Source organism: Polyodon spathula, chromosome 3 (assembly GCF_017654505.1).
Source record: "Polyodon spathula isolate WHYD16114869_AA chromosome 3, ASM1765450v1, whole genome shotgun sequence".
Classification (NCBI taxonomy): domain Eukaryota; kingdom Metazoa; phylum Chordata; class Actinopteri; order Acipenseriformes; family Polyodontidae; genus Polyodon; species Polyodon spathula.
Window position 1 is genome coordinate 47,333,826 of NC_054536.1, and position 16,458 is coordinate 47,350,283.

At 39.4% G+C, this 16,458-nt stretch overlaps 1 protein-coding gene across 1 annotated transcript in view; it reads left to right on the plus strand.

Annotated features, from left to right (window-relative positions):
- spire1a (spire-type actin nucleation factor 1a) overlaps nucleotides 1–16,458 on the plus strand; it is a 245,118-nt gene that overhangs the window by 183,198 nt on the left and 45,462 nt on the right. The window contains exon 13 of the mRNA XM_041241878.1: nucleotides 15,745–15,882. Within this exon, the coding sequence (XP_041097812.1) occupies nucleotides 15,745–15,882 (138 nt within the window). The remainder of the gene's footprint in view (nucleotides 1–15,744; nucleotides 15,883–16,458) is intronic.

Sequence of the window (16,458 nt, forward strand, 5' to 3'; positions counted from 1 at the left end):
GAACATTTATCGTTATCATTGTAGCAGGAAAAAAATCGCTCTGAAAGCAATCAAAATGATAGCTATTGTTATCGTTTACAATGATCGTTATTCATTTGAACTGGAACGTTTCATTAAAAATTGTTATCATTATTATTCCAGGTGTGACATATAAAGGGAGGGTATAGGAGGCCTTAAGACCCTGGGGAGGACACTGGAATCAGAATTAACTCCAGTGTAGGTCAATTGTTTGAGTTATTAAATTTGACTTAATTGTTTAATGATGTAATTGTCGGATAGTTAAAAGAGTTATGAGGGTGACAAGGTATGAGGGGGAACGTGAGGAGGAATTATTAAGCGAATGAGTGGAGTTTACTGATTACGGAGAAAATAAATTAAGGAAAACTAAATAAATGTCTGATCGCCTATCACGATTTGGTAATTCTGGAAGTGGGACCACATCTATCTTTTCTCCTCTGTCTGTAAAGAGCTAATTGGATTAACAGGTAAAAAAGTCAGATTGGCAGCTATTCAAGAGATTAAGGATGCAAAATATTTTTCTGTTAGCGTTGACAGCACCCCCGACAACATGTAAAAGGATCAGCTCATGATCATTATGCGCTAGGTGAGAAAATAGCTGAATTATACTGAACTACTGTCAGGAAAGTGGAATTGACTTTTCAAACTGTCGAGGCCGTCATATGATAACGCAGCTAATATGTCTGGAAAATACTAAGGTGTACAAGCCTGTCTTAATTTATATTCCTTGCACTGTGCATGCACTAAACTTGATAGGAAACAAGGCTGGTGAAAGTTGCGGGATGACTTCTTTGGAGTTCTGCCAGAAATTTACATTTTATTTTCTACTAATCGCTGTGAAATACTTTGAAGAAACCTGGGGAAAGATAACATTGTTATTAAGCGATTATTACACACAAGGTGGTCAGCGAGATCCAATGCTGTAAAAATGGCTATGCACACATAAGGAAGGCTTTTGATACAATCACCAATGACAGAGATCATCATTCACCAAAAACCATAATAATGGTGTAGCAGGGTGGTAGGAAAGCCCTGCTGTTTAATCGTATTGTTTGTTTATTTTTAGAACGGGGTCTCACCCTCAGCCCCTGTGTTATTTTGTATTTGTTTATTGTATTGTGTTTTTGTTTATAGATGACGGCGAACCGCTGTGTTTTGTTTGTTTATTATTTATTGTATGACAGCGTAGGTGTATTTTAGTTTTGTTATTGTTTTGCAGCGTGGATGGGAAGCCCCATCCACATTATAAAACCCGTGCAGAAGGTGGCCATATCCCGAATTAAGTGATTAATTTGTTGCTAATCGGGAGATGGTCACCTGCATAAATACCTGCAGCTCTGCACTCCGTCTGTGTGCTCGGAAGTGGAGAACGGGAGAGTGAGAGGAGAGATTAATTTAAAAACAGCAGATAGAGGAACAGTGAAGGCGATCGCCCAGCCTGACCTCTATTTGTATCTGATTGATTTTTGTTTAAGCCTTTCATTTTTGTGCTCTGTGAGCAGTCCAATGTTTTTATAACAATTTATAAATATTTTTGCGCCGTGTAAATATTATTTATTTTTGTTTAATATGATATAATATATATATATATATATATAATATATATTATATATATATATGTATATATATATACCAAAAACACACAAAAATTGGTTTTTTTTAGTTTAACCAAAAACACACAAAACAAAAGGCACGTGGGCAAACAAATAGACGCACAAATAATCGCGCTTAAACAAGCACACTAAGCTTGACTTACGTCTCTCCTCTGACACACACAACACTGAGCACAGACAGCTGCAGGCTTTTATAGCAGCTGCAGGCTTTTATAGGCTTGTCACAGTCTGCACATAAATAAGGATGCGTGACCTGTCAGCTAGTTAAGTAATCACTAGCTGATCAGTCACACATCATCACAAGGTTTTCAAAAATAAAAACAATAACCTGGCTGACAGCGTCTCGCTCATCTGGCCAAACAATACATAATAATAATAAATAATAATTAATAAAATTGTTAACAAATAATAATACTACCGAAAGTGGGAGTGTAATTCACATTAACACAAATCATTTGTTAATTATTTCCCGAAAACACTTAAACATAAAAGGGCAGGACACTCCGCCACATGGACAAAGTCAAAATCCACAACACATACAGTAAGTGACCTAAGGAATTAAAATTAAATTACTCACAGAAATTAAAAACTACCACACGGATTTTCACGAAATTTGAACAAAAAAAATGTCTGTCACACAGACACGGAGCATATGAAATGCGTCCAGATCAGTTTTTAAATGGCCAAGAAGACATACCCCTCAAAATTGAGTTTAAACAAGGCTCTACCAGCCACGTGCCTTTATAATATAAGAAATATCACATTTTCACTAAGAGTAAGAAACATCAGAATACCAGTAAATAATACAGTAAGATAACAGATTTTTCCTATCCATGTCAAGTTGTCTCAAAAATCAACCCTTTAATGTATTTTTTTTCATTATTATTTTTGATTAGTGTTCTTTGGATTGCTGTATTTGATTAAACTTTTTAAAAATCTTTAAATCACAAGAAAGGTGAATCTTAGTCATCTATTTTTTATGTGACTGTGAAATTGAATTGATGCTTTATAGGTTTGTCGACCTTTGGCTATCATAGACATTATATAACATTATACTATAGTCTATTAATTAGTGTTGGAATTTCCTGAGGTACTGTAAGTGATAAATTTTGGCTCAGAAACGAAGAATTGCCAACAAATGATAACTTCTTAAAGCTGCTTTAAAGACACTGATTTATAAAACACCACTGAATGTGTCTGTTTTATTCCTTTTATTTTCCCCAATAACCAGGGATCTTCTTCTTCTTCTTCTTCTTCGTCTTCTTATTAATATGTATAGATGGATGTGTGTATGTAATTATATTTCTGTGCTTTCGTGTATGTGTGTGTGTGTGTGTGTATATATATGATTTCCATTACATGAGAGTAGATGTTGAACTTCATGCTGATTTGAACTTGGCTCTTGCCAAGATAAGCACCAACTAAGATGTAGCTTTGCAGTAAACTAATGTGATCCATCTGCATCTCCATCCATTTGCGTTGTTTTCCATCTGGATGATGTAGATATCCTTCTGTCTGGTGTTGATTGCTGAAGTGTAATGCTGGCTCCAGGGATCAGCTCATTTTGCCTCCCCAGTGTATCAGCACAACAGCTGCGATGCTGGCTCCGGGAATCAACCCAGTGCGGTCTCCCCAGCGCATCAGCATGACAACCGTCTGGATTGAGCTAAGTAGGGTACATCTCTGGGGTCTTCAAGTGGGCGCCTTCCATCCTCTGTGTTTCGTTGACTAGCCCACGACACCTCAAGAGGGCTCAACAGTGATTCTGGTGTCCCAGCATCACTCCCCTCCATCCCCCACTCAGCTCAGCCCAGCTTACTTACCTGTACATCAGCGTTGCTTTCTTTCTATTGTGCTTGAGATCCCCATCCAGAATCTTTCCGTCTCAACCGCAGCCAGTTGTCGCTCCTTTCTGCTGCTTGAGATAAGTTCTTTGCTGTGCAATGCAACTCTTGGCCACTGAACCCGACGTCTCTGAGAAACCGGGTTTACCCACCTCCGCTGAGTAAACTAGGACTCTCCATCCTCGCTGTTCGGCTTCAGCAGCTAGTTGAGCATACCGAAATTTCTTCCTCTCATACGCCTCATCCACAGCATCTTTCCATGACACTGTTAACTCTACCAGATGAACAAGGCATGCTGATCCAGACCACAAGACAATGACTGGTCGAAGGTTTGTGGGTGCAATCTCAGGTGGAAAAATACGTTTTTCTTATTGGTTTGGTTTGGGCTTGGTTTTAACACCTTTTCTTGGTGATTGCTCTCCTGGACAGAGGAATATTGTCTTTTGTGTGTAATGCTTTGATGTAACTGGTGGCAACTTATTGGTCAGGTTACACTTGTCTTCCAATGCTAAGACCCAGCTTACATCCTGTCAAAAGGTGCCTTAATGTTGCAGGTGATGAACACAAAGGACATGAGGGATCTTCACCCACCCAGAGGTTTAGGTTCTGTGGTGATGGGAGAACATCATATGCATAAAACTGATGAGGAAACTGATCCTGCTCTGTTCCATTGTCCATAGGTCTTGCCAGTCGATCTTGCATTGTTCCACACTCTCCCATCTCATCCATTCTCCCTGCTTGAGCTGGGCCTTTACACACCTGATCCTCTCCTCTTGCTTTTGCACCTCATTGACTACCAGCTTCCTCCAGGGTTGCCTTGTGCCATGTAGGAGGAGCTGAACTGAGACAAAACCTTCTTTTCCATGCTGAAGTTGCCCCATAATATCTCCGATTCGAAAAACAGCCTTAGCATCTTCCACATCTTTCTTTGCCGTCCGTTTTCTTCCAGTTTTCAACACAGGTGCTGCCTTCCTTATGCATCTGTCTCGTGAATCTACTAATGTCATTTTCAGTCGGACTTTGGCGCACTTAAACTCCTCGGTTAGAGCAGAGATTGGTAGCTGCAGTATTCCTTTCTTTTCCTTGCCTCTGCAGAGGCAGTGTGGAACTCCCAACCTTTCCTGACGTATGAACTGATATATATATATATATATATATATATATATATATATATATATATATATATTATATATATATATATATATATACACACACACACACACACAGTACTGTGCAAAAGTTTTAGGCAGGTGTGAAAAAATGTTGTAAAGTAAGAATGCTTTCAAAAATAGACATGTTAATAGTTTATATTTATCAATTAACAAAATGCAAAGTGAGTGAACAGAAGAAAAATCTACATCAAATCAATATTTGATGTGACCACCCTTTGCCTTCAAAACAGCATCAATTCTTCTAGGTACACTTGCACAAAGTCAGGGATTTTGTAGGCATATAGTCAGGTGTATGATTAAACAATTATAACAAACAGGTGCTAATGATCATCATTTCAATATGTAGGTTGAAACACAATCATTAACTGAAACAAAAACAGCTGTGTAGGAGGAAAAAAACTGGGTGTTGAACAGCCAATCAGATAACAAGGTGAGGTTGCTGAAGACAGTTAACTGTCAAAAGTCCCCATCCAACTTGACGGAGCTTGAGCAATTTTGCAAAGAAGAATGGGCAAAAATTGCAGTGTCCAGATGTGCAACGCTGGTAGAGACTTATCCAAATAGACTCATGGCTATAATTGCCGCCAAAGGTGCCTCTACCAAATATTGACTCAAGTGGGTGAATACTTATGCAATCATCAATTTTCTGTTTTGTATTTGTAATTGATTTAGAACAATTTGTAGATTTTATTTTTTACTTTGACATTATGGACTTTTTTTTGTGTTGATCAGTGGCAAAAAATTAAATCCATTTTAAGAATATAAGAAAGTTTACAAATGAGAAGAGGCCATTTGGCAGACAGAAGACATAATAACTAAAACAGAGGTCAGAGAACCATTGGCAAACTCACACCACAACATTCATCTCATTTGAAGTGCTTTTTAACACCCCAAAAGTAATGACTGAAGCTAAGGTTTACAATTCTAGAAAGGCAAACTATGAAGGTATGAAACAGAGACTAACAGAAGATTGTAGATTGGAGTAAAATAGAGAAAACACCCACAGAAAAAAGGTTGGCTGTTTTTTTAAAAATGTAGCACTAGAGGTGCAAAACAATTACATCCAAAAAGTAGACAAATCTAAATGTAAAACAAAAATCCCAGAATGATTTAATAGATTGTCACAAGGCTGACTGAGTGGTGATGTCAGACCTAGAACAGTAACACACAGGACAGATAGAGATGCAGAGTTTGGTGAAGCTGAGCACTTGGTTGCGCTCAGCATTTAATAAACAAAATAAATAGCCCAGGGGCGGGGCACTTTGCTACATATGCCCCCCTCCTCCTTGTTCAAATCACACGTGGCCTCAACTGCCAATATCCTCCCTTAAAAATAGATTGTCACAAGGCTGAGAAGTGGGAGAAGTACAGGCGTGGAAAAGTACAGAGCAGTTTAGAAGCAGTAAAGAGAAATTGCATCTTTAATTGCTTTAATCAAAAAACGCAGGACATTGGAGAAACACTGCAGCTCAAAGTCAAACAGCCGCGTGTGTTTTTCTGATAACAAACAAGCTGAAACTCGGAGCAGCTGATTCAAATTCAGCGCCATTCTGAGACACGGGAGAGGGCAGGAGCCAACAGCACAGCAGAACAATGCAGTCTTCCCAGCGACAGCGAGTGGAAGCGACAGCGTGGGAGAAGTACAGGCGTGTAAAAGTACAGAGCAGTTTAGAAGCAGTCTGAAAGCAGGTTGACGGATGCAGAAGAAACTAAACTTAAAAAAAAAAAAAAAAAAAAAAAAAAAAAACATCAACATGGTCTTCAAGCCAGTAATCTGTGACACCTGCACGATGTGGGAAATCCGAGAAAACCCAGCAGAGCTAAATCAAGTGTGCGTAAAGTGCCGCGCGATCCAGAACTTGCATAAACTAGTAAGTATGCTAGAAATGAAGCTGGAAGAAATGAGACAGCAACAGGATCTTGAGGAGCTGGCACACCCACAATTCATGGAAGTCTGCATCACCCCTAACAGAATGAAAGCCACCAAGGAGATGGAAGGTCAGAACAGCTGGGTTCAGGAAGGCAGAAGCAGGGAGAAAAAGAAACTTCATCAAACACAACCAGCAGAAATCAAAACAATCAACAAATTTGAGTCACTTCAAAATTCTGATGAGCAAAACCAACAACAAGAGAGCGAAAGGAACAACATCCAGGACCCTATTGACAGTGGTGACCAGACAGCAAAAAGAAGGGAGGTCATGATTGTTGGGGAAACACATATTGAGAAACACAGCAAGTTCAATTCGCAGTTTGGACCCCCTTACTACAACAGTGTGCTGCCTTCCGGCAGTCTCTGTCAAGCACATCACTGAGAACGTGGACAGGCTCCTAGAACGAACAGGAGACGACCCGGTAGTAGTCGTCCACATCGGTACAAACAACATTGGAAGAGACAGACCAAAATCCCTGCAAAACTAATTCTGAGAGCTAGGAAGGAAATTAAAAGAGAAAACCAAAACTGTGGTATTTTCTGGTATACTACCGGCACCTTGCAAAGGACCATATGGACAGCTGGAAATAATTAATCAAAACACATGGCTGAAGACGTGGTGCACACGGGAAGGCTTCACTTATCTTGATCATTGGACCACATTCTACAACGAGGACTATCTGTATAGACGGGACGGACTGCACTTAAATAACAAGGGAACCAGTCTACTTGGAGAAAAGATCCTCGAGCAGGTTCAGAAGCATTTAAACTAGAAAGGAAGGGGGGAGAAATCAACAAAAAAACAGAAGGGAGACCGCATCAAAACAAGAACAACAACTCAGGTAAGACAACCATTAAATGTATTTATCTAAATGCTAGAAGTATCAGAAACAAAATTCTAGAACTTGAAGCTACTGCACTAACAAGTAACTATGATGTGATAGGTGTTACTGAAACTTGGTTGTCTGAGAGTGATGGGGACGAATATAATATTTGTGGGTATACACTGTATAGGAAAGACAGGCAGGACAGAAGAGGAGGAGGGGTAGCGCTATACATAAGAAACAGTCTTGAAGCCCAGGTGTTAAACCTGGACAAAGAAAATAAAGCCGAATCAATATGGGTCAGAATAACGGACAAAAATTCAAAGGGCATAATAATAGGAGCATGCTATAGACCGCCAGATTCAGACGGTGAGCAAAATAATCTGTTATACAATGACATTAGAAATGCGTGTAGCAAAGGAGAAGCCATACTAATGGGGGATTTCAACTTCCCCCATATAAAATGGGAAAACCCGGTGGGTAGCACGAAGGATGAAATTGAAATGGTGGAAATGACAAATGACTGCTTCCTAACACAATTTGTCAAGGCACCGACTAGAGGGGAGGCATGCCTTGATTTAGTCTTTTCAAATAACGAAGATAGAATAACTAAAACAGGTCAGAGAACCACTGGCAAACTCAGACCACAACATGGTCTCATTTGAAGTGTTTTTTAAAACCCCAAAAGTAATGACTAAAGCTAAGGTTTACAATTTTAGAAAAGCAAACTATGAAGGTATGAAACAGAGACTAACAGAAGTAGATTGGAGTAAAATAGAGAAAACACCCACAGAAGAAGGATGGTTGTTCTTCAAAAATGTAGTACTAGAGGCGCAAAACAATTACATCCCTAAAGTAGACAAATCTAAATGTAAAACTAAATTGCCAAAATGGTTTAATAGATCAATTAAAAAAAATATTCAGTGAAAAAAGGCACTTTACAGAGCATTAAAAAAGGACCAAAAAGAAAGTACACAGAAAGAGTACACAGAACTGCAAACGCAAGTCAAAAAGGAAGTTAGAAAGGCCAAGAGAGAAATAGAAATGAACATTGCTAAGGGGGCTAAAACCAATTCCAAAATGTTTTTCCAATATTACAACAGCAAGAGAACATTCAAAGAGGAGATTAAATGTTTAAGAGATACAAATGGCAAAATCGTAGATGAAGAAAAAAAAATAGCAAATATATTAAATGATTACTTTTCACAAGTTTTTACAAAGGAAGATACTGACAACATGCCCCACATGTCATCCAGTTCCTATCCAGTTTTAAATAACTTTAGCATAACTGAGGCAGAAGTGTTAAAGGGACTAGGAGCTCTTAAAATAAACAAATCCCCTGGGCCGGATGAGATCCTCCCAGTAGTACTCAAAGAAATGAAAGAAGTAATTTACAAACCGCTAACCAAGATCATGCAGCAGTCTCTTGACACAGGGGTGGTACCGACAGACTGGAAAATTGCAAACGTAATACCGATCCACAAAAAGGGAAACAAAACTGAACCAGGTAACTACAGACCAGTAAGCCTGACTTCTATTATATGCAAACTTATGGAAACTATAATAAGATCCAAAATGGAAAATTACCTATATGGTAACAGGGTCCTGGGAGACAGTCAACATGGTTTTAGGAAAGGGAGATCGTGTCTAACTAACTTGCTTGATTTTTTTGAGGATGCAACATCGATAATGGATAATTGCAAAGCATATGACATGGTTTATTTAGATTTCCAGAAAGCTTTTGACAAAGTCCTGCACAAAAGATTAATTCTCAAACTGAACGCAGTAGGGATTCAAGGAAACACATGTACATGGATTAGGGAGTGGTTAACATGTAGAAAACAGAAAGTACTGATTAGAGGAAAAACCTCAGAATGGAGTGTGGTAACCAGTGGTGTACCACAGGGATCAATATTAGGTCCTCTGCTATTCCTAATCTACATTAATGATTTAGATTCTGGTATAGTAAGCAAACTTGTTAAATTTGCAGACGACACAAAAGTAGGAGGAGTGGCAAACACTGTTGCAGCAGCAAAGGTCATTCAAAATGATCTAGACAAGATTCAGAACTGGGCAGACACATGGCAAATGACATTTAATAGAGAAAAGTGTAAGGTACTGCACGCAGGAAATAAAAATGTACATTATAAATATCATATGGGAGATACTGAAATTGGAGAAGGAATCTATGAAAAAGACCTAGGAGTTTTTGTTGACTCAGAAATGTCTTCATCTAGACAATGTGGGGAAGCTATAAAAAAGGCTAACAAGATGCTCGGATACATTGTGAAAAGTGTTGAATTTAAATCAAGGGAAGTAATGTTAAAACTGTACAATGCACTAGTAAGACCTCATCTTGAATATTGTGTTCAGTTCTGGTCACCTCGCTATAAAAAAGATATTGCTGCTCTAGAAAGAGTGCAAAGAAGAGCGACCAGAATTATTCTGGGCTTAAAAGGCATGTCATATGCAGACAGGCTAAAAGAATTGAATCTGTTCAGTCTTGAACAAAGAAGACTACGTGGCGACCTAATTCAAGCATTCAAAATTCTAAAAGGTATTGACAGTGTCGACCCAAGGGACTTTTTCAGCCTGAAAAAAGAAACAAGGACCAGGGGTCACAAATGGAGATTAGACAAAGGGGCATTCAGAACAGAAAATAGGAGGCACTTTTTTACACAGAGAATTGTGAGGGTCTGGAATCAACTCCCCAGTAATGTTGTTGAAGCTGACACCCTGGGATCCTTCAAGAAGCTGCTTGATGAGATTCTGGGATCAATAAGCTACTAACAACCAAACGAGCAAGATGGGCCGAATGGCCTCCTCTCGTTTGTAAACTTTCTTATGTTCTAATGAACTCAGAAGTCCAGGTCAAAGTCTTTGGCCGGGAAGGTAGGCTTCACTGAGCCCATGGCTGAAAATCAAGTGTCAGTTCACCTGCCCGTAGTGGCATGGCTGACAGCATGGTGGTCCACTCCCGCAGCCAACTGCTGACAGCAACTGCCCGGGGCAATGCTCTCAGCAGACCTGCCGACAGCTTTCAGACTGACTCGTTCAGCCGGGGCAGTCCTGGCAGCCGAAAGGCTGCTAGGGTTGGTTTGTCTCCAGACTTCCTCCCACTGACTTCTTTGTGGCTGGCAGCTCCCTCTTGTAGGGCCCCTGCCACAGTACTTCCTACAGCTAAAATGCTGCCGTGAGAGCCGTCTCCTGACCTCCCCTACGATCTCTCCGGCAGCGAAACTGGGGGCAGGGATTGGTGGTCTCCGGACTTCCCCCCCCCTCTTCACAACCAGCAGCTCCCTAGCTGACAGGGGAAAGGCTGTCAGCTTACCGACTGGCAGCAGAGCCATTAATGTCTTTCTGGGCTGGTTCCTCCAGCCCCAGCATATCCCCAGAGCTGGCGGCAACCCCAGGCGATGTGAGGCAGGCATCCTTGTTGCGAAGCGAGGCAGGCATCCCTGAGCAATGACATGAGGCATCCTTGGGCAGTGTCGTGCAGGCATCCCCGAGTGATGACAGAGTCAGGACCAGTCGTGGTGCTGTGGTTGGCCACTGTGGCAGTGGCTGTGGTGGTGCTAGCCCCAGTCCTAAAGTCGGCTAGGCTTCTTCCTTTTCTCAGCATTTAATAAACAAAATAAAAGATTTAAACAAAAAAACAGCACACCAAAACAGGAAAAAACAGCACACCAAAACAGGACACGGCACTTGCAGCCAAAATAAAAAGGTAAACAAAACGGACAACACTAAACAAGACAGTGGACGAACAGACAAACAAACACAATGAGTCAAAAGAGTTATTTACTTTAGTTTCGTTTTTAATTCTCTCCTCTCCACACCCGTTCTCCACTCACCGAACACACAACCATGCAGCTGTACCAAGACTCAATTGCTAATCAATCATTCAATTGGAGTCTCGGTACAACTGCAAGTGAATTAATAAAGTGCAATTCCCCGTGCTCACATATTATTACATTTTACCTGCACGTGAAGTGCTGTGCAATCCTCATGCCTAAATACAAATATACATTTTAAACACTTGTGCGCATAACCCATATTATATCCCGTGTACCAACTACAATACACCAACATTAACACACTACACGCAACATACAACACAAATAAAAGCCCAGGAGCGGGGCACTTTGCCACACAGTTAAAAAAAATATTCAGCGAAAAAAGGCACTTTACAGAGCATTTAAAAGGGACCAAAAACAAAGTACACAGAAAGAGTACTTGGAACTGCAAACACAAGTCAAAAAGGAAGTTAGAAAGGCCAAGAGAGAAATAGAAATGAACATTGCTAAGGGGGCTAAAACCAATTCCAAAATGTTTTTCCAATATTACAACAGCAAGAGAACATTCAAAGAGGAGGTTAAATGTTTAAGAGATACAAATGGCAAAATCATAGATGAAGAAAAAAAAATAGCAAATATATTAAATGATTACTTTTCACAAGTTTTTACAAAGGAGGATATGGACAACATGCCCCACATGTCAACCTGTTCCTATCCAGTTTTAAATAACTTTAGCATAACAGAGGCAGAAGTGTTAAAGGGACTAGGAGCTCTTAAAATAAACAAATCCCCTGGGCCGGATGAGATCCTCCCAATAGTACTCAAAGAAATGAAATAAGTTATTTACAAACCACTAACTATATGGTAACAGGGTCCTGGGAGACAGTCAACATGGTTTTAGGAAAGGGAGATCGTGTCTAACTAACTTGCTTGATTTTTTTGAGGATGCAACATCGATAATGGATAATTGCAAAGCATATGACATGGTTTATTTAGATTTCCAGAAAGCTTTTGACAAAGTCCCACACAAAAGATTAATTCTCAAACTGAACGTAGTAGGGATTCAAGGAAACACATGTAAATGGATTAGGGAGTGGTTAACATGTAGAAAACAGAAAGTACTGATTAGAGGAGAAACCTCAAAATGGAGTGTGGTAACCAGTGGTGTACCACAGGGATCAGTATTAGGTCCTCTGCTATTCCTAATCTACATTAATGATTTAGATTCTGGTATAGTAAGCAAACTTGTTAAATTTGCAGATGACACAAAAATAGGAGGAGTGGCAAACACTGTTGCAGCAGCAAAGGTCATTCAAAATGATCTAGACAAGATTCAGAACTGGGCAGACACATGGCAAATGACATTTAATAGAGAAAAGTGTAAGGTACTGCTCGCAGGAAATAAAAATGTACATTATAAATATCATATGGGAGATACTGAAATTGAAGAAGGAATCTATGAAAAAGACCTAGGAGTTTTTGTTGACTCAGAAATGTCTTCATCTAGACAATGTGGTGAAGCTATAAAATAGGCCAAGAAGATGCTCAGATACATTGTGAAAAGTGTTGAATTTAAATCAAGGGAAGTAATGTTAAAACTGTACAATGCATTAGTAAGACCTCATCTTGAATATTGTGTTCAGTTCTGGTCACCTCGCTATAAAAAAGATATTGCTGCTCTAGAAAGAGTGCAAAGAAGAGCGACCAGAATTATTCCTGGTTTAAAAGGCATGTCATAGGCAGACAGGCTAAAATAATTTAATCCAGGCTAGATCATCATTATTATAATTTTAATTAAAACAAATAAAAATAAATAATAATATATTTATTTTTACTACCTTAGATAAATTAATTACTCTTCTGCTAATAGTCCTACCCTTGACATTGGCTCCTCTCACAGCTGCAATGACATTTCTTTAAAAATAAAATCAGAAATGAAATTCAAGACATCTTTTATTAAGGAGGACTCCAGCAGAATTTTACCAACTACACCTATTAAGGCTACAATGGGGGCTTTTTCTTTGATTACATTAGAATAACTGACAGAGCTAGTTCAACATATGAGAGCTCCTACATGCTCTCTTGAGCCTATTCCTACAAAATAATGAAAATATGTTCTTGGTGTTATTAATACCAACATTTTAAAAAATATAGATGGTTCACTTTCATATGGTGTAATTCCCTCAGGACTTAAGGTAGCTGTGGTAAAGCCTTTGCTTAAAAGGTACCTGTAGCTTAAAATAACAAAGCTATCTTTTTGCTCGACTTATCCAGTAACTGCATCTTGCTGCACCGATTTGGTCAACAAGTCGCACGTTTAGCAATGTTTTCAATTTCTTTGTCCACTTTCTGGGTCATGTAAACTTTAAGGAGCGGACATGCTGGAGCCTTTAATGCAGTGATGTGACGTCAAGTCATTTATTTCCTTGATAGGCCAAAGGTTGCACACATGGGTTTATGGCAAAGTGCCCCACCCGTGCGTGTGTGTGTGTATGTGTGTGCTGTTATTATTAATTATTACTATTGTATTACGATTTATTGTATTATTGTTGTTTGCGGTGTGGACGAAAAGCTGTTGCCATTATTTGTTTTTTAAAATTACCTTGTGAGAATGCATGATCAGCTACATAATATGATTAGCTGACAGTCACATATCCACAGTGAAGTCGTGCAGAATGTGACCGAGGGGTTAACAAGATCATTAATAGCAGTTAATCTCTCGGTCACCACTGTAAAAACCTGAGGCTTTGGCTGCAAAGAGCGTTCAGAGAGTAATGAACGGGAGTTAAAGGAGAGGAGAAATAAAAAGGTAAAAATTAAAACAACTGCTATTGGGCTGGAACCGCTAGCACAATATTTCTTAGTTTGTTTTGTTTGGCCAACGTGCCCTTTTGTTTTGTGTCTTTTGTTTTGTATAAATCTATTATTTTTTGTTTGTTTAATAAAACACTGAGCACAATTGCACCTCAGTTTCATCTGCCAGTACTGCCTGTCTGTGTGTTCCTTTCTGGTCTTATTGAAACGCGCCCTTAACAGCAAACTGCTGCTATTTGAACACCGTTTGACCAACACACTCCAAACATGGTAGTTATTGTCCCAGTAACAATGGAATACAAATAAGTCAAAATGGTTATGTTTTATAAAACAAGATGGAGTTAAAACAAGAGTTAAACCGAAATGGCCGTGTGACGCATTTCTTCTTGAAACCTCCCGAAATGTTCTTCTTTGGCACCATTGAAGTGATTGATCTGACACTTGGCAGATATCATCAGCATCCAAACCTGCTTGCAAAGCAGAAGCTGCTCTGATACAATTCAATAGTAAAATGGCTGCCGCAAATTTCACTAAAATGTGCGCTTAATAGCAGACTGCTTTTATTTGAAAACCGTCTAACCAACAGACTCCAAACTTGGTAGTCATCGTTCCATTGACAGATGTACAAATATCTCAAAATGGTTATGTTTCGTGAAACAATATGGCTGCCACTTCTACATTTTCTTCTTATATTTAAAACTGCTTCAGTTTAAAAATGGTTCACTTGATTAACTCCAAACTTGAAAACTATCGTGCCTGTGGTGGTGAAACTTACATTTTCGAAAATAGTATTTGTGCGTTAGACAAGATGGCCGCCTGATGCATTTTTGAAAAAAAACTTTCAAAATCTTCTTCTGTGGAACTGTTGAAGTTGCAGATTTTAAACTTGGCATATTGAGAACTAAACATGCTTAGACGGGTACTGATACTAGGGCTTAGGAGCTGTAAAGCTGCTTGGCAATTCTAGTTGTATTTGTTATTGTTATGATGGTGAAGCACCGCGCTTTGTTGTTTGTTTGAGTCTGTTCTGGCAGAGGCAAGGTTAGCAGCTTGTCCTCTGCCGGGAATAATTAATTTAAAAAAAACCTCATGCAGAAGGGGGCCATCTCGAGTTAATTAAGTGATTCATTTGTTGCTAATCGGGAGGTGGTCACCTGTATAAAAACCTGCAGCTCTCTGCACTCCGGGTGGGTGTGTTCAGAGGAGGAACGAGAGCGAGAAAGAAATTTAAAATTAATTTAAAAACATATAGGAACAGTGAAGGCAATTGCCCAGTGTGACCTATTTGTGTTTGTGATTTATTTTTGTTTGAATGTTTATTTTCTGTGCTCTGTGAGCACTGTTTTTGTTTAACTATTTACTTTATTTTTGTTCTAAATACAATGGCGCACCACGCGTCTCTTTTGCTTGCAGTACCTTGCCTTTGTTGTTCTTCCTCCTTCTGGCCTGACGTCACCACTCAGCGTCATCCTGTCACATAGACATTAAGTGTTTGGGGGTCATCTCTGATCCTGATTTATCATTTGAGACATTAGGGAAGTTACTAAAGTATCTTTTTACTATTTGAGAAATACAGCCAAACTTAGACCATTTATTTCTGTATCTGATTACTGACTTTTTGATAGAACAATATTTTTGATGGTCCTGGATTATTTCTTACTACCCTGGGAGTTGAAATCCCAAGGTGCCTGGGATGTAGGCTAGGTCCCTTGGTAATCTGTCCTGTGTGTTGCAGGAGGAGTTCTGTTACCCAGTCGAATGTCTGGCTCTGACTGTAGAAGAGGTGATGCACATCAGACAGGTCCTGGTGAAGGCTGAACTGGAGAAGTTTCAACAGTATAAAGATGTCTACAATGCACTGAAGAAAGGAAAGGTCAGTTGGGTTGACTGTGCAGACCATGTTCTGCCCTAAATTGAGGTGTCTGCTCATTTGGTGATAAAGGTAAAAAATTATTAAAAGTAAAAAAGTCAGTCAATACATTGGGGTCCCTAACTGACACACCTGAAGCACAGTTGTGTGGTGCAGGGTGAGGTTACAGTCAGAGGAGTACAGGTTTGCATTCTGACTTTACAATGTCACCGTCTTTGCTGGGGATTCCAGAGGAAGCGATGCATTGGCTGTGGTGCTCATGCAGATTAGGAAAGCAAAAGCGGCACGGACTGTGTCTCCTGATGAGGCTTGTAGCTTGCTGACATGCACTCTTGAGTTCCTGGGTGTAAAGAGGCAATTGGCTTGGTTGTGGAATCAGAGAACACCCACTGACCTTTGGTTCTCCTGAGCTGTGCGGGCGAATTTCTGCAATATGAGGATGTAATTGGGCATTCTACATTTAAATAAAAAAACTAAAGTTGAATTATATAAATACATGCTTTATGCTATGTTTCAGATACACAAGACAAATGCTATTAAAATTATAATCCAAGTTGAAAATAAACATGTATTGAATAA